The following is a 20,695-nucleotide window of genomic DNA, read 5'->3' on the forward strand; positions in this document are numbered from 1 at the left end:
TCTTCACAAAAATGGCAGTGTCACATTAGTACCGGAACTGCGGTCAAAAACATAAATACCAATGTCTGGCTTTCCTTTCATACTATATGAATTTCTGAAATTGGCACATTTAATAGTATTCCTATTAATATTAATCCAGTGTGAATATATCAGTATATTCACTTACCACAATCTGGGCAATCATACTGTATGCTTCAGAATCTTGCTCACCAAGCTACCTTTGTGATTACTATTTTTTTAGGTGCTCTTCCATGAGAAAACACTAGATAACAATAATTAAGGAGCAACACCTGACTTCAGGCACCATAAATTATCTCAAGCTTCATTGTCCCTGGCAAAAATAGTGTAGTAATAAGTATTCTGCCATATACTCTATAGGGAAGAATAACATGGCAACACCCAACCACTGGCTAGATATCTACAGAATCAAAGATATCCGACTCCAACCCACTCAGCACTCAGCTCAAGTCCTCAATAATAATAATAATAATAATAATAATAATAAAAATAAAAAAAAAAAAAAAAAACACCTTGTCAGTCATCCCTGAGCACTGTGCAAACTGTCTGGGTAACATAAAACCATGCCTGCTGTCCTCATGATATCCTGTCAGCACCAAGACATTAAGAGCTTGTTATGCCACTAGGTGGCTGTCTGAGAACGTGCACATTTTCAACCTTACAGTAATAATAATAGTAATGATCATAAGGAGCAGAGGATTGCGGGAGGCGTGTGGCAGGTAAAATTTACCACTGTCTCGGTGTTGCCAGTGTTCATTAACTCAATGTACAGTGTATAGGGAGACATTCACAATGGGCTTAAATAATTACCTTGGCTCACCAGAAGGTACACAGACACTGTGTTGATTGAGCAGCCTAAAGATGCAGACGCACTTAATCAATAATTAAGGATGTGCACATCAAACAGATCACAGGCGGCCTCGCTGTCATCTAGGCTGAAGCTGTAATCCACTCCTGGGTTGGGCGAGAGGCGTAGCAGAGGGAACACTGCAGAAGAGAAGAAAGGAGTCAAATCATTGTTCATCAAACACTGTTACTTTACATCAAATTGCTACCATCATCTTGGCATCTTTTATGGTTGTGTTTCCTGTTTTTTTGTTTTACTCATAACGCTGGAAGGCTTTCACCAAAGCGTAAACAATCGTACTGTATTATCGACCTTGACAGATAACATGTCAACTGTGGCTAGACACTGAGTAGTTAGACTATTCAGCATATCAAGCAAAGAAAACTACTCAAATAAATCCTGAATTCATTCATTTGAATTCAAGTCTGAAAAAGTAGATACATAGAAAAGCAGATATTCATTAATTCTGAAACAATCATCAGAGGGCATTCACTCTCTAGTGCACCTGAGACTCATCCTGCAGCACTGAAATCACTCCCTACGCAAACAGGATCTTTAGACTTCATGCAATTGTCTCAATGTAGTCTCTACCTCTCATAAAAACAGCATGATGAACATTACGGTTAATAACGGAGTTAAATGTGGGTCAAAGTCATAGTCTGGTTCAGATTTTGGCCGTTCAAGAACCCATAATGTCTGTTGGAATACTACAGTATTTCAATCAGTTTCAGATATAGAAGTGTCAATAACCTAATGAAGCCTGTCAGAATTTGGCAAATTGACGTATGAATAAAGGGTCAAGAAACCTGGCTAGTTATAGATGTAAAGTGAATTTGGATTTGGATAGACCTACCACAACAAACATGCTCAGATTATAGGCAGAAACAGCAGCTTGAGTTCAAATTAAATCTAGGCCACCACACAAGGCTTGGGTTAAAAAAGAAAATAAAAGACAAGTGCACCCAAAAGCTATCAGCAAAGCCAGCAAAACCAAAACATTCAAATAAATGTAGGTTACCCTTATCAAACAGTGACTTACTCGTGTTAACTTATTTTACCAGGATTTGATGGAAACCGAAAATGCATTTGGTTCTCTTTTCCCCAGCATACAAATGAAAACAACCAGGTGCTATCAATATTTATTTTAAGAAAAAAAAAGAGCCTACCATCAGATGACATCAGTTCATCTATGAGATCAGCAACACCTAGAGACAAAAGGAAACGTTGACTGTAACACCATTTAAAAAAGGAGGGAGGGGGGGTGTCATGTCTGAAGGAATGTGACAAAGGAACTGCTCCAGAGTAGCCGGACGAGCCAGACCCACATTAAAATGTAGGGACTGGGCACTCACCGTTCGCAGTGCCCAGTCCGAGGGGCGGGATAATCGGTTGTCTTTTTAAATTCCCTCTGCACGCAATAGGACAGCGCTATGAGTCATGCGTTTTCCACCAGCGGAGCTAGTTGGCTAGTTCAAACTTTTGCCAACTTAATAAAAGCTTAACTTGTGTCACACTGTTCGCCAACAGCAACATCCATCTTCTCTGTTTTCAAGTAGCAGGGAATTCAAGCCAAACCGTTGCAACTCTGCCATCAATCATTATGTTAAGCCCGCCTAACGACTCTATACACGATTCGATTGGCCTGATAGAAGTTTAATTTTTCGAGCTCTCAAGCCAACGGAGAGTTGCTAGACTAGCCCTGGAAGCAAATGTAATTTGCTGCCGTTAGGGTGCGTCTAGATTTCTAGGCTACTAAGCTCCAGAGCTGAGCTGATGTGTAATGCCGCTCACCCTCTCGCTCCTCCTTCATCTGCTCCAGGATTGACTGCAGGTCCGGCCCCTCCATGGGCACCTGGCCGTCCGAGCCAGCCAGGGAGTCCTGCACCAGGAGACTTAGGCTCTCAGGAGTCTCAGGGTGACAATCTTCAACAAGAGATAACAGACTGATTAGCTGCTCCTGAGTGCAGGACAATACATCTTAATGGGGCAAGGGGGCAGCTTTCATTCAATCCCTGATCATCTTTTGTTTAGCTTTGAATTGAAACTCACCTAAATATTAAGTTTTCATACTGACCACTGCAGCCATGACAAAATTATAAGCAATACACTTCAGTACACAACAAAGACTTAAAAGGTGCCATGTGTAATGTCAAAATGCCACATGAAAATGGCAAAATGCCAATGCCAAAAAATCTATTCATACTCCACATTCCATAAAATGGGGGCAGTATACATCCAGAAATTGAGTTGGTCTACCCTAGAGTAACAATCAACATGTATTGCAGTTTGGCTGGCGGTTATGTTGCCCGCATTCCGCCTCCCATGGCCGAAACTGGTATTATGACACCTGTCGGGCTGTGGCTATTAATTTAGCATGCTAATTCAGGTTGATATCTATGCAGCACTATACCTTGTCATTTTTTTAATGACATCACCCTTATTTCTTCTCATTCTTTTGATGCGTGTAGCTCAGTGGTTCTCAAACTTTTCACAATGAGTACCACCCACAAAAACAATTGGCTCTCCAAGTACCACCATTATAACCGGTATGAAAATATAGGTGCATAGGCCAATTCAAGTACATGTTTTGCGTTGTCAAGTCTTTATGAAAAGACACCTTGGAGACTCCCTGAGTACCACTAGTGAGTTCGCGTACCACCAGTGGTACCCGTACCACAGTTTGAGAACCACTGGTGTAGCTAATTTTTTGGATATTTTTACCTCAATTCTTACACATGGCACCTTTAAGTAGTGCTGAGATGAGAACTCTACCCATATGCGTGTCTGGAGGAGAGGAGGAAGGCGTGATGTGGGTCCTCGGCTTGAGCTGGCTCTGCTCCAGACTGGCGGCCTGTGCCAGCGAGCACCTCTGGAGCCCTGCCGGGGTGCTGGGGGGAGTGGGCATCACCGAGATGTCCTCAGGGGGAGGGACAGCGAACACCACAGGCTTGGCCCCGCTGGACTCCCTGTTGATCAGAAGGACCTGGATGGGAGCCAGCTGACTCCGCAACTTCACCTGGTACCTCTTCTTGCCAGTCTGAGCCTGGGTTGGAGGTAGGATTCATGCAACACATTTAAAAAAAAAAAAGAAAAAAGAAGCAGGTCATAGGAGCATGAACAATGAAGTGTCACAGCTGACTTTTGCCACACACACACACGAGACAAAATGATCCCTCAGAAGATTTCTTAAAAATGGAAGATGGAAGTTCCATACCGGTCCAGCAACCGCTAGCTCTGTTCCTGAGGGGGCCATAACAGCCAGGAGGGTGTCTCCACTGAATGAATCGCATATGTCCTCATGGGTCACATATTTATAAGTGTGGCAGGTTAAGGATGAACAATTTAGCTTTCAGTGAAAACATGCATTAATTGCTGTTAAAAACTGGAAAAACAGGGGGGGGGGTACTAGTATGACCGGTAAATGCATACGTTAGCAAGCTGTTAAGACAGACAAGCTAAGTGGAATGAAATATTAAACATATAATTTGTGAAACAATGGACTGAAGGACCTGCATTTCTACTTAACACAGGGTCGTTTAAAAGTCCTTTTAACCCTTACTTTTGTTTCACATAGAATCCTGTTTCCTGCACAGTGCAGCTTTGAAACATGATATTCTGAAATGGAAATATGACTCCTAATATGAAATATGACTCCTAAAAAAAAAAAAATAAAGTTTCAGTGGGTAGCATCAGGGCTGTGCCTTTTTCCACAGTCTGTTAAATACCTAACTATAACTTTTCCTGTCTAGCAAAGGATATCTCCTGTTTATGGGGTCTTCGCTTAGATTTTTGAGGCACTCCTGGACTAAGGCCTCTTGCTGGTCAAGTTCACACTCCTTCATCTCCAGCTCTAGGATCTGGGCTTTCAGCTGATCCACCTGATCAAGCATCTCTTGAGTTTGGCATCCTGATTTCTCACCTCTGGTCAGGATGAAGACCAAAAAATTATACAGTGGTCAGGCAACATCATTAGCTACTGAGAAGAAGGAAGCATAAAATCGTATACGTCATGGCAAGGGATTCTGCATGTCTTTTGTTCTATATCTATATGGTGCAAAAATAGTAATGTTAGACTACATAATGAAGTACAGACTGTTAAAGAATAAGTAATATCTGTCAGTTATGTAACTATACTGCTCAAAAAAATTGAGGGAACACTTCAATCATACACTGGATCGGTACTCTGACACTGTTTGGCTCTGAGCACAAGTAAAACTTTTGAGGCGAGTGTTTCATTTTGCAAGAACTGTCAGACATTCTGTGAATGTAGTTTGAGAATGGAGAAAAGGGTGGAAGGTTTCAAAAAATGTGTTTTAACAATTGTGGAAAACTGTAAGTGATCCCTTAACTTTTTTGAGCAGTGTATGTAATATGCATCCGACTTCACAGTGCCTTTATGAATGCCACTCACTTCCACTGAATGGTGTTTTTGGTCCTCTTCTCAATGAGCCCCACTCCTTCCAGTACATTTGTAATGTCATAGATCCTTCTTTTCTGCCTGACTGCCAGTGTGTCTGCTGCCTGTCACCACATACAAAATTATCACCATTTCACAGCAACATATTTAAACCATTCTAGGTTACATGAATAAATCGCCCAAAGAAAAATAGCCTCTGCAAGGAATAGGGATTTTTAGCAAATGTGGTGGACTCCACTCAGAGGGCATTGCACTTTTCAGTCCCAAACACTCGTTTGACAGCTGTTTTGACAGCTGTAGTTAGCTGTAGTTATTAACACTTTTAAGACTAAATATGTCAAAATGTGTTCAACAGTGAACACGGTTTTACTCCAAATTGCACAACCATATATTAACATCTTTTATTGTTATGCTATTACACATTATAGAGGTTTCCACGTTTCTTTGTAGTATTTTTACATGTGTGATGTGATCTAACGTTAACCTACGCAAAGGATAATACAACTCTGAAACTCCCACGTGTTTTTGTTTTTTACTTTTAGTAGATTTTATTTCTACTTTTATTTAATGTTAATGCAGGAATTACTGGAATATACTGTAGTAGGTAACTAACGTTACTTTTAGAGCGAATCTTCCACCACTGTCTTTACAGTTTATTTGACGTTTTCCTAGTTTGTCAGAAGAGGACGATTCTCACGAGTTTTCACAAATTAAATTTAAAATATATGAACCATTCCACCTGAGAACATCTTCTGACAACTAAAGGTAACTTCCTTGGGAACAATCAGCAACGTTAACTGATCCACCAGAGTTAACTAAACCAACGTTAACTTTATGGGGAACCATATCGAAGTGCATGGTGCATATTCAAGGTTATGTGAAACAGTGCCACGCACTCAATTGGCAAAAAAGGTCAGATAAATGAAACATCAACGTAAACGACGAATAGCGAAAGACAAAGTCTAAACGCTAATGAACAAACGAGCGCTATGATTAAAACGAGGCTAACAACGTTCGCATAGCGAGGTGCGCCAGCAGGTCGAGGCTGTGGGAGCAAAATCAGTGCACCTGCTTGTAATCAGCAAGACAGCACAGCACTCCAAAGACCCAAAAACAAACATAACGCATTTCACTTCTCATGGAAAAGTTGGAAGGAAGGTTACCAATAATCACTACACTGTAATACTGACACTTCGGCCTTTTGAAGACATTTGTATGGACATTTGACATTAACGCAACGTTGATTTGAGTTCACTCACTGCCAACTCCTTTGTGTCCTGCCAGTGCTTTCATTGTGAGAATGTCAAAATGTTGGTCACGTTACATTAACACTACACATTCATTTGGTTTTCACGACAAAAATAATCCAAATGTGATAAGAAATAATTAAATCTGTTACATTATCCAATTGGATTTTTAAGATTACTAACCACTTTCAAATCGAGTATTCCGTCCTTTGCTTCTTGCAGTAATGTCACAAACTTCATTGTGAGGAGACCCAAACTTTTCTCATGCCGACTTGATCCATTCGGCGTTGACTTCGGACGTGTCGAGGTATTTACCTCGGACATTGTCTTTAATTGTATACTTATTTTTGACTCGAAAGAAGACTCACCCCCTCAGCTCTCTGCAGGCATTTACCTCAGGGCTTTGAAGACACCCGCAATCTTTGCGGCTCGAGGCGTTTTAAATAAAAGGAAGTGACGTTAGATTACAATTACCATGGCAACCAAGAACCCTCCTGACCACCTGTCCCAGCCTATGGTCCCAGTCAGCCAGCCATGTTAGCGGTGAATGATTGCCAAGGTCTTGCGAGTTTTTGACAGGCCATATACTTTATTTCATGCAAGATGTAGTCCCCATTTTCCTAGACAAACAAAACTGGTTGCTGGTGTTTTCATGAGAAATGTAAAAGACATTCAATACAGAATATATGTACACAATCACTCATCAGAACAGGTTACAGTAGACAATACACATCCAAGACATGATTAAATTAACTGACACCACATCTACGATACAACACTACTACACCTCATAACATAACAATTACATAGTGCAAAACAGAAGCATCACAAATTTGATATTGTAATATTTGAGGTCAGAATTCCTTCAATACGCTGGTGAGACGTTTCATTTTCTCTTCCATTAACCGTTTGTTAATCTCGGTCTCCTCCAATAGCTGTCTCATTTCCTCCTCCACTTCAATCACCTGCAAAACACCAAACACCTTAAGAAAACATTGCAGTACCTTTTTAAAAGTCAAGTCATATGTGCAATTGCTTTACTGGAAATAAATGCCACATTTTATAGTTATTTGAAGCATTAATTCACCTTGTGATTGGCCACCTCAATCTGTTTCTGTTTGTCACTGATGAGGTGCAGGAGCTCAGTCTGATGGGAGGCCTGAAGAGTCTCCAGCTGTCTCCGAAAGGCATCATCTGCATTTCGCAATTTCTCTAAAACACCTCTGTTAAACAAAACAGAAGGCCAGACTGATTACAATGTACTATCCTCATATAGAATATTATACTCATGCTGAAAATGATGCACTAGTGCAACTACGGTGACTCTGTAACACCCTCAGATCTTACTTGTGAGCCTGCAAAGCTTTGTCTCTGTCCTCAAGCAGGGTTTTCTCTTTGGAGTCAAAATTCTCCTTCATGCGTTTCACCTGAGTCTCAAGCCTGGTGAGTAAGCCAGCCTTTTCTTGCCATTTGTTATTAGAAGCCCTGCCAGGGTAAAAAGGATGTACAGTAAATATTCAATGCAAACTGTCTTTAAAATACCTAGTCATCATTAGTAGCACATACACATAGTATTGCCTAATGTTCTATGGACCCTTTCAAGAGAGTTCCATTATCAGCATCATAGTTGGCCATTATCAGCATCATAGTTGGCCCCACAAGACTTGTGGGGCCAACTATGATGCTGATAATGGAACTCTCTTGAAAGGGTCTATAAAATTGCATGCTGCAAAAAAGTTTGGTGAGAAATTATTAGCTGGTATCTGTATATTATCAGCTGGTATCTGTATATTATCCGACCCTTATCTGAAGTCACTATGATGACCATGAAGGCAGATACCTGTAAGCCTCTTTGACTTCGTCCAGCTCAGCCTCCTTATCCTCCAGCTGTTGCTTGAGCTCCTCCTTGCGGAGGCTGAGCTGCTCCAGACGGTCTCGGAGCTGCACTAGCGGCGCCGTCTCCTCCTGCAGCCTCTGCTGGAAGCGCCGCTCCGCCTGGGCCCTGTCTTCGCGCTGCTGACGCAGCTGCTCATCACGCTCCTGCAGTGCCTGGAGGAGAGACAGAGAGCAGAGGAAAGGAGAGGGGGAGACAAGAAAAATGTTGGTGAAAGTCATTTGATATATGGAGTCTACCGAGGCAATATGGAGTAGCAAGGAAAACCGACAATTGAGTTGAAAAGACAATTTATCTGTTCCCTTCAGTCATGGCAATTGACTACAGTACGGAATGGGAGACTGCCACACACTAAAAAACACAAAAACAAAACAAAGAACCAAGCTGAGGCCACATTTTTACCTCTTTGAGCTTGCGGATAGTTTCTGTCTGATCGTCCACAATCTTGGCCTTAATCTTCAGTGCGTCACTGTCTCGCTCATTCTGTTTCTTCTGCGTCTCCAACTCACTGGAGAGAACCTCAATCTTTGCCTCCAGACGGCCTCTGTCTTGGGCTAAAGATGCCCCTGTAAGTGTGTGTGGGAGGTTACAAACAAAAGAAACACATCTGATTACAGGGCTTTGGTAAGCTTGAAGCAAATGAAGCAACCACATTTTCAAGCTTCACCATCATAAACAAGTCCTTGAGATACTTGTAAAGTGTTTTTAGCTGCAAATATGACCAATATTCAAAACTGGAACATCATACCCTGTTGCGCCAGCTCCTGTCCCCAGAGCTTCCTCTCAGATCGGAGACCATCGATAACAGACTCCTGTGCGGAGACCTGGGCGACCAGCTTGGCCTTGTCCTTCTTTAGAAGCTCCACCTGCAAGCCGAGACGCCGGTCACCCTCTGCTGCCTCCTCCAGAGACTGGATGCGAGACTACAACAGACACCAGTAACCACACTGTCAGTCACCATGATGCAACAGCAAACATCTCAACACTATCACAAGGGTAATTTCTCAGGGAGACCCAAAACCTTCAGGAGATGCATTGCATGTTGTTGCTGAATAACAAACACAAACCTTCCTACATTCATAAAATCTTATGGAACAGACAGTAACCTCTCGAGACTGACTGGATATAAATTAAGGACACAGGGACAAGAGTGGGACTGAGAGGTGCTCCATGTCTTCATGTTCCTTACCTTGAGTTCAGTGACGGCCTCTTTTCGGGACTTGGTGAGCTCCGCAATGCGCTCCTTCTGCTCCCTCACCATGGTGGTGAGCTCCTGTACCAGAGCCACAGACTTCTGTTCCTTCTGCTGGGTCTGAATCAGTGATGCCTTTAGATCGGACAGTTCCCTGCTGGCGTGGTCGAACGCAGTCTTTACCTGGCAGACAGGAGACAGGTAGGAAATCTTGAGCAGCTTTATCTGGCCTTGGTCTTTCACCACTGATTGTGGTATGATGTTGTTGTGATGGCGCATGATCTAGAGAAGCAAGTCATGGAGAGCATTACCTCGTTGAAGCGCCCTGCTTCAATTGTCAGGGCCATGCGAAACTCGTCCTCCAGGGCGGCATACTGCTTTCGAGCCTCCTCCAGTTTGCCCACGAGGGCAGCCTGCGTGTGCTCGTGCCTCTGCTCTGTGAGAGCCACCTCCTTTCCCACCGCCTCTCGAAACTGAGCGCTGTCAGGGAGCAGCCGCGACTCCAGTTCCTTCCTGCATGGTTATGACATCGATGGGAGAGAGAGCGGGGGAAGGGCAGGAGAGGGGAGGCGGTAATAAAGATGTGATGAGGCAGAAAGTCTTGATTATCTTCAACCTGATTTATTCTAATTAGGAGATACTAGGGTCACAGCTATTATGGAATAAGGGAAGCAACAGCGTGCTTTGGAGGTGTAAATCTTCAGGACGACATTAGGCAACCAGAATGTAATTGGTATAACTAATCCTTTATTGTATTAGATTGTCTCTGTCAGCTTTATTTGACTTCACTGTATAATGCTTATCTTATCTCTTTAAAGGACAGGTCAAATGTTTGCTGATTTTATCTGATCAGGAATGACACAGGAAAGGCTCTGGGACCCCCTGAGGTGCTTTTGAGTGTCCTGGCCGCCAGCAAGAAAGACAGTGGTCATTCACAGCTATTCAAACCATCATGTACCTGTGGACCTGTTCTCTGGATACCAGAAGTTCATGCAGCTGTTGCACTTTGTCCTTTTGTTGACGTAGTGATGCCCTAAGGATCTCCACCTCCCTCTTAAGAGCAGCAGCCCTGTTCTCTAGCTCTTTACTACGCCTCATCTGAAAAGAAGGAGTTCACAAAGTTCACAGCTATATGAGGTAGCCACAATGGTATACCTATTTTACTGTAAGATGTATGTATGCATTTACAAACACATTTAAAATTGACATTGTATTGTCAGTTAGTTACTGAAGTTAGTTCGACTGAATATGGACTAAACTATCTCTGAATCATGAATTGTCCCATATCCATCACAGCTGATATTACTGGATTCTACGGAGCCTGGGAGTGGTCAATGCAAGATTTTTTTTTCATATTGAGAGACTGATCAAATCATGTTCTCATTTTAGTAAAATTGTGCGCTGGTTTGAATTATTTTGTTCCCATATTTTATACACAGGAACTAGGAGTACTGTATGGGCTAGTTCAACAGACCAACTTGGAACTTTAAGATAGACTATGAAAGTTCCCCTTTATCATTAGGTCAGAAGCAAAAAAGGGTCATGCGCCTACTACCAGGAATTCAGCAATATCAGAAATGCCATTCTCCATATATGTAGCATCAGAATGAATTCAAAGACAATTAAAATAAATTTAATTTAAAGTAAGAACTGCATTCTGTTGCTATAGAAAACAAGCAATGCATTTTAGTAAGGTAGACAACAAGCTGCAACCTAGTTTTCATACAATTAAGCCTAAGGAACATTGTGTGCCGTTAGCTGTCAAATTAATATATGTAGGGACTGTCTAAATAAACTGAAACTGTGGTCAGGCTAGGAGTACTACTAAAGTCTACACCTGGCTGTGAATGTAAACCTTGGTGGTCTGGATGTCCCACAGGCCTGCGGGTCTGTTGTTAGGCTAGCTATGGGACCAAGGGCTCCGGTACCTCATCGGCCTGCTGCTGGGCCCGGAGAGCCTCGGCCTGGGACACCTGGTCCTCCAGGCTGCGTAGCGCCCTCTTTAGCTGGTCCTCTCGGCCCCGCGCCAAGTCCAGCTGTGCTGCCCAGTCGCGCCGCCGCTCCTCCAGATCCTCCACCCTGGCCTGCAGGGTCGAGCGCTCCGAGCGCTCCTTCAGCAGCGACTCCTTTAGCCTGCCGGAGGAGACGCAGCCAGAGAGAGGGTCAGGGCAGGGCAGGGGAGGGAGAGGGGGGGAGAGAGAGAGAGGAGAGAGAGAGAGAGAGAGAGAGAGAGAGAGAGAGAGAGAGAGAGAGAGAGAGAGAGAGAGAGAGAGATGGAGGGGGTGTGTAACTTTGAGTGCATGAGCGTCTCTTTGTTTGTGTGTGTGTGGAAGAAAGAGTGATGCTGAGATGTCAGTGATCACCCATCTTTTTACACAGTACACTTCTACGTTGATTAACTGCTACTTATTAATTTTGAGTGATGACTGAAGTCTGCGTTCTAAAACTGTCTTAATTAAAACACTAATTATGGGCTTGTGAGGATTAGTTTTGATTAAATAAGACTTGATGTCGGTGGGATAATTAATGAAGTGTAGTTTATTTAAAGACTGGAGTGAGATCATTTTTCATAAATACAGAAGAGAGGTACAAATCTGCATTGCCCTTGTTTTCCCAAACGTGGGAAGGCCTGACAGAAAAAAATTATTTTCAAACATTTTCAAAACTTCCAAATTCAACATTTACATAAAGTCTGAAACTGAGACTGAGTGTGGGTGAAATGCAGACCTGATGTGAAATGGAAATACTTTATTCAAAAGTAGTAATGCAGACTTCTTAAAAATCTCATTTTGTCAGGCCTGGAAACTGTTAAAAGCACTGACCCTACTGACTGTCAGGGCACAAAGTCATTAGCAGGGGGATGCAGCCAAGGTGATGGTGGCAATTACGGCAGATTCATGCGTCGCTGAGGACATATGCCTGTCACCACAGATTTAATTTCCATCATAATTACAATTTATCGCCATTTGGGGGTGGGCGGTGGGGGTGTCGGGTTGCTGGGGGTGATGCTCTGCAGAACACCGAGACGGCCCCGCTGTCCCCTATCTCGTCTAATAAGAAACAGGCATCCATTTGCACAAGGCGCTTCAGCCCCCGTCATCTCCACGCCGGGTGATTGGGACACTGGGAGAGGTTGATTATGGATAATTATACCCATAAGTATTCCATCCGTGGTCTATCCAGACCTGTGCCAATTAAAACTCAGACATAATAATAACCGACGACTACAGACGGCAAAAGAACTCTTAGAGGTAGAACAAGGCTGCCAAGGAAGCTCTTTCTTCTTATTTACTGCAAAGAGGTTCCAGCGGGGCTAGATTTACAGCTTATGATCGAGCTTGTGTTTCACATAAATGGAAATAATTACCAAGATGTTTACAACATCTGACAAAGCTGTACAGAGAGCAAAATGATGTGAGTAATGAGAGCACACGGAACATGGTAAACAACCACAAAGAGATAGAGAGGAGAAAAAGTGTGTGACAAGAGAAGAGAACAAAACATAATAGCAGGAGAGGGGTATCTGTGAGGTCGAAACAGTTTTGAAATAGATTTCAGTGGCTTTCAATACAGTCTAAAGAAAATATTCCATCTTTTGACATTGCAAGAAAAATTGGAGCGCAACTGCTAATTTATTTGACAAGTCTGTCAAACTGGCTTAGAAAACCACTGCCTTTCACTTTATAGAGCATTCAATTCAATTCATTAACATTGCACTATTAACAACTGGCATTTTTTTAGTGCCCACTGCCAGAACCTCTCATTGCAAGCATGGGGGTAGTGAGGTCAAGGAATGAAAGACTTTTCTAACAGCAAAGAAGCCTGAGGAGGAGACTGTCTGTCTGTCTGTCTGTCTGTGTCTCCATGGAGAGGCAGAAGGAGGAGGAGGGCAAGGTTGAGCTTCATCCTTTCAGGGTCATTAAGCATTTTTTCTTTTTACTTTTGAATGTCTTTGCTGTGCTTAACTAGTTCTAGTCTTAAACTATGCATCCATCATAAACTTGCAGCCATATGTATGTGTGTGTGTGCATGTATTTGCAGAGTGACTGTTGCCTTGTCTGTGTGTGTGTGTGTGTGTGTGTGTGTGTGTGTGTGTGTACCTGTCTGTGGTGTGGAGAGCCATGCTCTGCAGGTCCTTCTCCTCACTGGCGCGAGTCTGCAGGCTCTTCAGCTGCTCTGTCAGCTTTCTCACCGCCTGCTCTGCCTTCCAACGCCGCTCCCTCTCCTGGTCACGTTCCTCCACGATAGCCTACACACACACACACAGACACACAGACACACAGACACACAGACACACACACACACACACACACACACACACAGTGAACAATTCATACTTTGTATCCAGGGTATTCTCTGGTGATAGGAAAATGAGAAAATGGAAGATGCTCTTCCACCCGATCCCATGTCATAAGTTGCCTGTATACCCTGTAGGTCTCTTCCTCGGCTTTGCTTGATTTCCTCTCAGCTGCCTCCCTGGGTGCTGTACTTTTCAGGCCCTTCCTGGTCATCCCAGGGGATGATGAATGGACCTCTTGCCTCTTCTTCTGACCCACGGGAAACTTTGAGGAGCTGGATTTATGCGTATCTGAATCACTATGGAACACAGCGACATAAAGAGCTGACATTTTAACAGCTGTTGGCGATGGTGCGAATGTGTGTGACGTTTTTTTTTTTTTTTGCCAAGGCAATACCCCAACATAAATCAATTCTGAGGTCACAAATGAAAGCTTCACACAAAGCAGACAATGGTGATTTACTGACATAATCTTCAGCACAGCCCATATTTCCGGGATTTTAAGTGTCAAAATTCTTTGGCAAAGAAACCAAAGGAAAGGGAGTGCTCAGGATATTGGTACCCAAACCTTTTAAAAACTGGTGTCTCTAACCACAAGATCCAGTAGTTATACATCAGAATGAATACACAGATAATGCCATGTATTGTTTATATGTGCATTGGTAATGTGACACTGAATTAGGGTGCATCTTGTCAGATAAGCCAGATGAGTCAGAGTGGCTGTTTCTCTGACTCCGGAGAATGAGACGAATTGATTTCTTTAATCAGATAGCGGACACAGGCAGCCAGCCCGCTGTGAAATTAGTCAGATGTGCTTTATTTAATTTAGGTGACCATTAATATAATAACAAATGTCAATCTATTTCATCCTCTACTGGAGGGTTCAAGCGATGTATCTTCATTAAAAAAAGAATTATCCTCTCCGGTACACCAGACAGTGGGGTTGAGTGTAATGACAGTCATTTTTCATGAGTGAGGGGAGTCAGGTGCCTGGCGACTTCATCTAGTCAGGCTGCAGGCACAAAGGATATATACAGTATACTCTCCCTGTGCAGCAGGCTCAGGCTGGGGAAAGAGAGCACCATCTGTTTCTATTTACTGAATCTCCACAAACTGCATAAACAGGTCAAGTTCAATAAGTAGATCAGGTCACAAAAGAGAATCACCATTCCTTGCACATTTGTGTCAGGTTTTCATTTATACACTAAGAGCCACTGTGTAACAAATACTGCACAACAATAACTTTGTACACAAACTAAGCTGACGAACATGGCTGTTTGTCCGCAAAATGAACAACTGTAGCTTGCTGTAAACTCGTATATCAGTGGTGAGCATGGCAGGAGGTGTGCTCAATGAAAAAAAGAGACCATGCAGGCCTAGTCTTTGAAGAGGGGATGTGGATGTAACATGCTGATGCTGGTTGTGTGTATAAACATTTCATTATCGCTAAGTGCAGCAATAATCATATAATACCTTAGAGATACATTATCACCCTCAAACTAGTCATTCTATGTGTCAGCAGAGATGATGGCCTGGGTACCTGTGTGAGGGTTTGGCTCTCGTGGCTTTGTGGCCTTTTTTCCCTGGAGAGCTCCTGGTCTGCTTCGGGATCTTTGAGTTTCGTCGGTTCTCTTTCACGCTGTCACAGTCGCTCTCAGAAGTCAGATCCGTGTCCCTCTTTGCTCTCAGGACCACAGGAGGGCTGGAGATGGACACACCTCTCTCAGGCACCTTACATAACAGTAAGATCGGATTTATTTGCATTCACTTTATTGGCTTACTGGTTGACAAGTCTTCAGTGTAATAGACTGATCCAGCCAAAGTTAAATCAGAAGACATGATCAAATACACAGTTTTCAAAGGGAAAAAAATCTCTCTCGTATATGATGATTTTGATATTATAAATAAATGAAGACCCTGACGGTCATGGATTTTTGATAATAGAACAAGGATTTATTGGAAATGGGAGAGACCTGACTTATTCTCAAATCTCAATCATTCTATTTCAGCCATATTTCTAACTTCAACAAACAGAGGGACATAAAACTACTCACAATAAAAAATCATACATTTCTCCTCATTTCAAACTCAATGACCTACCTTCTGCAAGAGCTGGGACACCTGCTGCTCCAGTTTCTTAATGCGTTGCTCGTTGCCATGGTTTCTGGAGGCAGAACTTGGAGTGACTGGGCCAGACTTGACAGCTGCTGGAGCTCTGGGTCCTCTGGCAGGCTCATTCCTCTCTCCAAACTGGGCCGGGACCTCATCGGTCTGGGCCACACTAAGGGGTCCGCCAGCCTGCCTGTTTGTCTTTGGAGAGGAAATAAACAAATAAGTTATGGAGTCCATTATTGGAATTCAGGTATCGGAAATCTGATGTATTTAACTGGCCAACACTGTTAAGCTGCCAAAAAAAATAGGAAGATGAAAATAGCAGATCAGACCTTTGCACTTCTTACACCAACATCGGCATCTGTGTGTAACAGGTACTGAAGGAAGTCCTCAAGGCCAGGGATGTCAGTGGGGCTATCCTCTCCGGGATTTCCAAATCGGTCGACACCATCTAGGGTGAACACTTGAGGCAGGGATTCTAAGACCGTATCCCTGTACCCTGCAGGGAAACAACACCTCACATGAACACACATAATACACATAATCTAGCCACTACTACCCAGGTTAAAAAAAGTATTGGCATACCTGAGAGAGCACAGATTGGGTTTTGAGGATTTTGAACACAGTCATCCCTGAGAGTAATATCTTTAAGATTCTGCAGTCCCACCAGGCACTGCAGTACATGATTAATGTTGTCCAAGTGGTTGCCCTGAAGCTGGAGGCGCTTCAGTTGATACCCTGACCCATGGAGACACAACAGCCCTGTGGGCAACAGATACCTTCTTTAAAGGGAGTCTTGCTGAAGCCTGCACATTCATTATTTTATCACATTTTAGTCAAAGATACAAAGCAATATTGTTAGTTACAGTTACATAGGTTAAAACATGCACAAAAATAAAATATGCTGGTTACAGCACCTGGCTTCACTTAATCTCTGTGTTTATTTTACTCATCAGGACTCTACAAATGGCACTATGTGGCCAATTTACACAGTTTTGCAATGGGAGACAAAAACAAATAAGACTTTTTGCTGTTAATACTAGTTTATTTAGTCTGGTTGAATCTTACCTGTAAGGTCACAAATGCGATTATAAGACAAGTTCAGTCTGGTGAGATTTATTAACACTTCTAGACCTTAAAAGATGGGAAGAACATGTCAGGGACAGGGTACATTCTTGTTTGAAAGCAAATTTCAAAAAGTGTATCTTGCAGTGATGTTGGCAGTTATACATGTACTTTGAGCAAATATCTGAGGACAATTGGAAAGCTCTGGCAAAGCAGTATTCTTTCAACAGTACCAAGGGCTCACCTTCAACTTTTGTGATTAAATTGCAAGATATGTTTAGGGTGCGTAAGGAGGAGAGATTGTCTAAACCACTGATTTCTGTGATGCGGTTCGATGACAGGTCGAGATGTCGCAGCTGCCAAGCTTCAATCAAACCCTCAATTTTTGGTATACGGTTACAGTGAAGATTCAATATTGTAACGTTGGGATTCAGTGGAACATCTAATAAGCTAAACACATAAAAGAATACACATTATTAAGATTATGTTAATCTAATTAGACAAGTAAGATACAGGAAAGCTATTACCATGAGTTTCAGTAAATGATTCCAGCATCTCTACTTTCACAACTTCAAAACCACATGCAAATCTCATACAAGAAGTAAACTGAATTAGACAAATGTAGCTAGCCAAACATTGAAAACACAAGGGAAGAGTGGACAACTGAACATGATAGGCCACATGTCAAGTAGAGATGGACAAGACCAGATGTGTCTTAAAAATATAAATGTTTACCTGGATATGTTCTTGTCGATAAGGCAAAGCTCTTTATCAGCCATATCTAATTAACGTCAGAAAACCAGGGTAGCCCAATTCTGACATCAAAAATAAAAGATGTGTTAGCTGTTAGAGGTTGCAATCGGTCGAGCTATGGATCAGACTAAGCCAGTTGTAATGTTAACGGCAGACAGGAAGGTTAGAAGAGAAATAACGTCAACACTTTATGACAGATAGACAGAATTGCACCTACAGGTCAATAGTATCAAACAGTGATTCAGACTGATTAGGCTAAAGTTACAACGTTGGTCACGCAATCAAATGATTTATATGGACGAGTTCATTTTTATGTTAGAAACTACTGTATGAACATGTAAGCTAACGTGCATGCAATTTGTTGACGTATCGTTACCATTTGCCACAGTAGCCTAAGTTTAACGTCATAATATCTGATGGCCATAATTTAAAAAGTTATGATACATTTTCTATCGGTGCAGAACAATTATCACATCGATGACAATCAGTCATAGATTTAGAGTAGTTTCCTATATGCTAACAAACAGTTAGGCTACCTAGAACTAATAGGGTAGCGTTCGTAACAAACAATTCATATCTAGTTTTCCATAAGGGCATCGATTGTATTTGTTTACAGGATTCTGCGTCAAACTAAATTTTTATCAACCACATTTTTATCAACCACAACTGACTGACCCATTGAAACTTCTTCTGTGTTCTTGGCATGTTCGTTGTTGCTGGGTTTCTTAAACTGGCCGCTCAGTGTTAGTTACCATACGTACTTCCTGTTGTTGGTAGTGACGTTTCCCTCAGCTGTTCATAACTTCCTGTGTTTTGGACTCAACTGGTTCCTGCTGTGCATTGATTTATACAGTCTATGATTTGAGCAGTTGTGCAGATTTCCAAAATCCTTCTAGTAAAAAAAAGTTTCAACAAAATTAAAATAGAATTTTTAACCTAATTTTATGATGTTCAGATTTCAGTAATTTTGAAACGTACTGAACATTTTTTTAGAAAACTTGTACTAGCCTATTGTCTGGGGAATCAGCTGGGTAAGTTAGGTCATGGTGAAATTAAATCTATTCTAGGCCTACTCTATTCACCTGTAGTATTTTGCATATGGAAATATGTTATCTAATTAGTATGCTTAAAATGCAAAATCATACTTGGTAAACAAAATATTAAGTAGGCCTACAGCACAATTATGGAAAATAGCCTGATTAGGGTTTCTTTGAATTTGCCCCCAGAACTTTTTCCAGATGTTTTTCCCCATATAATCGAGTCTAGTCTAATTTTGGCCTTTACACCATTTTGTTAAAGATGCAGATGACCTGCAAATGCAAGTCAACATTTTAGTAACCTGATGAAGGCTATAAGCAATTTTTAAGGTCTACACATGTTTTACGATAGAAGAGCATCCCCATGATTCATTTTGATACAGGAATCCAATTATGTTTAACTGAAACTGCAACTGTGACAGGATAAAATGTTGGCCTAATGTCTGTTGCTTTCCACCTTTGTCAGGCTCTGAGAAAGCCTCATCAGTTATCGTTAAATGATGGACGCGCACTGGTCACATTCATTAACGCAAAACACTCTACTGTCTGAAAAGGAAAGCAGATTGTGATTTGTGTGTTAGCTTCCAAAGAACAGTAAGGAAACTGCTTTAGCAGGGTCACCTAATGTAATCATTTATTTTTTTGAGAAGCCCTACCACCTACCTACGACCTCAGAATGAGACTGTCTTTAGGTGACTAAAACAGGCCATCTTCATCACTTGTGACAATACAGCCACCCTTTCCTTTCTGACATTCTTCTGACCCTCAAGGAAACACTGTACTTAATGAATAGAAGAAAACACTTTGAGGGTGATCCCCCTGAACATAGCAATGCTTTTTGTATCTTGGTATAAAATAAAGGCCATCAATAATTTAGCAGGCATGCCTTGTTTTTCTATATTTTAGGCTAATCCTGATTACCTTGCATTTCATGAGAACTGTGTGTTACTAACTGTAATGATAAGACTTTTTGTTTTTATTACTCTTGATAGACTGACTGCAGATGATTGTCAAGTCCTACAGCTTGCTTGCCATTACTGATTCTGTTATGCAAAGTAAAAGTAGCCAGCATAGAGGTCAAGCCTTGAGCATATAAGAGTCTTCAATACACAACACCTTTACAGGACACCGAAGTTCATCTTGATCATATAAAAAGTAGCATTAGGTAAGTAGCATTGTGTTCATGTTGACATCTGTCCTGGTTGCTTTCCAGTGGGAACTGGATTATAGCATGGTAATTATTTCCTTTGATTGATGGCATTTAACTTGGTGTCAGGCTTGTCTGCAATTTGTTGTACAACTATTTGAGACCTCCAAGTATGAGAAGTATGTTTATTAATGATGGAAAATGCAATATTCTGGGAAATACCACACGCTTATTCAAATCACCTGTGGCAGAAACAATGGCTATAGGGAACATTCTATAAGATAAAAAATAAAATGAGGTTCATAACAAAATAGCTACTGGAAAGAGTACTCACACTCAGTTATGAGGTTTGACTTTTTAATCATTAAGAGTAACAGATTATTTTCTTCAGATAATATTTCTCCTTGAAAACCCAAGAATAGGAAAAAAGACACAAGAGCAGAAAAAAAAAAACATCAAAACTTCAGCATAAAAACATGGTCTTTCATTTTATAGGGTAAGCAAAAGTATAATAGTAGTTGAGCACACAGTCACAGAAAAACACATCATCTGCTGTCATGAGGTTTTAAGATTTAATCCTGTAGAATAGCATGTTACCTCACTTTGGAATGTCTGGCTAGGTGAAAAAAAGATGATTTTCCCTCAATTCTTCCTCTATTCCTCACACTC

The 20,695-nt window shown here is 41.8% G+C and overlaps 3 protein-coding genes across 4 annotated transcripts in view; all 3 read right to left on the minus strand.

Moving 5' to 3' along the window:
• Positions 1–246: 246 nt before the first annotated feature.
• e2f5 (E2F transcription factor 5) lies at positions 247–7,226 on the minus strand. Of its 2 annotated transcripts, none has more exons than XM_048269425.1 (8): positions 7,004–7,226; positions 5,277–5,386; positions 4,625–4,786; positions 4,080–4,182; positions 3,638–3,908; positions 2,657–2,788; positions 2,032–2,070; positions 247–1,005 (listed from the first exon to the last, which is right to left on the minus strand). In XM_048269425.1, the coding sequence occupies exons 1-8, from the start codon at positions 7,004–7,006 to the stop codon at positions 896–898; spliced, it is 930 nt and encodes a 309-aa protein (XP_048125382.1). In that variant the 5' UTR covers positions 7,007–7,226; the 3' UTR covers positions 247–895. The 2 variants fall into 2 exon arrangements, with proteins under 2 accessions (XP_048125382.1, XP_048125293.1); XM_048269336.1 differs by lacking the exon at positions 7,004–7,226 and adding an exon at positions 6,713–6,981.
• Positions 7,227–7,357: 131 nt separating this feature from the next.
• On the minus strand, positions 7,358–18,635 carry lrrcc1 (leucine rich repeat and coiled-coil centrosomal protein 1). Its single transcript, XM_048267613.1, has 20 exons — positions 18,518–18,635; positions 17,825–17,904; positions 17,334–17,539; positions 17,093–17,158; positions 16,610–16,786; positions 16,357–16,523; positions 16,013–16,222; positions 15,453–15,643; positions 14,043–14,211; positions 13,716–13,864; positions 11,544–11,748; positions 10,574–10,713; positions 9,927–10,128; positions 9,613–9,798; positions 9,172–9,346; positions 8,826–8,989; positions 8,370–8,578; positions 7,877–8,014; positions 7,617–7,752; positions 7,358–7,494 (listed from the first exon to the last, which is right to left on the minus strand). The coding sequence occupies exons 2-20, from the start codon at positions 17,866–17,868 to the stop codon at positions 7,384–7,386; spliced, it is 3,045 nt and encodes a 1,014-aa protein (XP_048123570.1). The 5' UTR covers positions 17,869–17,904; positions 18,518–18,635; the 3' UTR covers positions 7,358–7,383.
• A 1,734-nt stretch (positions 18,636–20,369) lies between these two features.
• Positions 20,370–20,695, minus strand: part of ralyl (RALY RNA binding protein like) — a 31,827-nt gene continuing 31,501 nt past the window's right edge. The window contains exon 9 of the mRNA XM_048269554.1: positions 20,370–20,429. The gene's annotated coding sequence lies outside the window, so the exon portion shown is untranslated. The remainder of the gene's footprint in view (positions 20,430–20,695) is intronic.

Source organism: Alosa alosa, chromosome 1, assembly GCF_017589495.1.
Source record: "Alosa alosa isolate M-15738 ecotype Scorff River chromosome 1, AALO_Geno_1.1, whole genome shotgun sequence".
Taxonomy (NCBI): domain Eukaryota; kingdom Metazoa; phylum Chordata; class Actinopteri; order Clupeiformes; family Clupeidae; genus Alosa; species Alosa alosa.

What these genes read in the sequence shown, in the direction of transcription:
- e2f5 (XM_048269336.1), bottom strand. Translation starts at nt 6,853, where the DNA reads ATGTCCGAGGTAAATACCTCGACACGTCCGAAGTCAACGCCGAATGGA. An exon ending in GAATACTCGATTTGAAAGTG is followed by an intron (nt 5,387 to 6,712) that starts GTTAGTAATCTT and finishes ATGTGGTGACAG; the next exon opens with GCAGCAGACACACTGGCAGT. An exon ending in AAAAACACCATTCAGTGGAA is followed by an intron (nt 4,787 to 5,276) that starts GTGAGTGGCATT and finishes CATCCTGACCAG; the next exon opens with AGGTGAGAAATCAGGATGCC.
- lrrcc1 (XM_048267613.1), bottom strand. Translation starts at nt 17,868, where the DNA reads ATGGCTGATAAAGAGCTTTGCCTTATCGACAAGAACATATCCAG. An exon ending in TGTCCCAGCTCTTGCAGAAG is followed by an intron (nt 15,644 to 16,012) that starts GTAGGTCATTGA and finishes CTGTTATGTAAG; the next exon opens with GTGCCTGAGAGAGGTGTGTC. An exon ending in TCCAGAGAACAGGTCCACAG is followed by an intron (nt 10,129 to 10,573) that starts GTACATGATGGT and finishes ATAACCATGCAG; the next exon opens with GAAGGAACTGGAGTCGCGGC.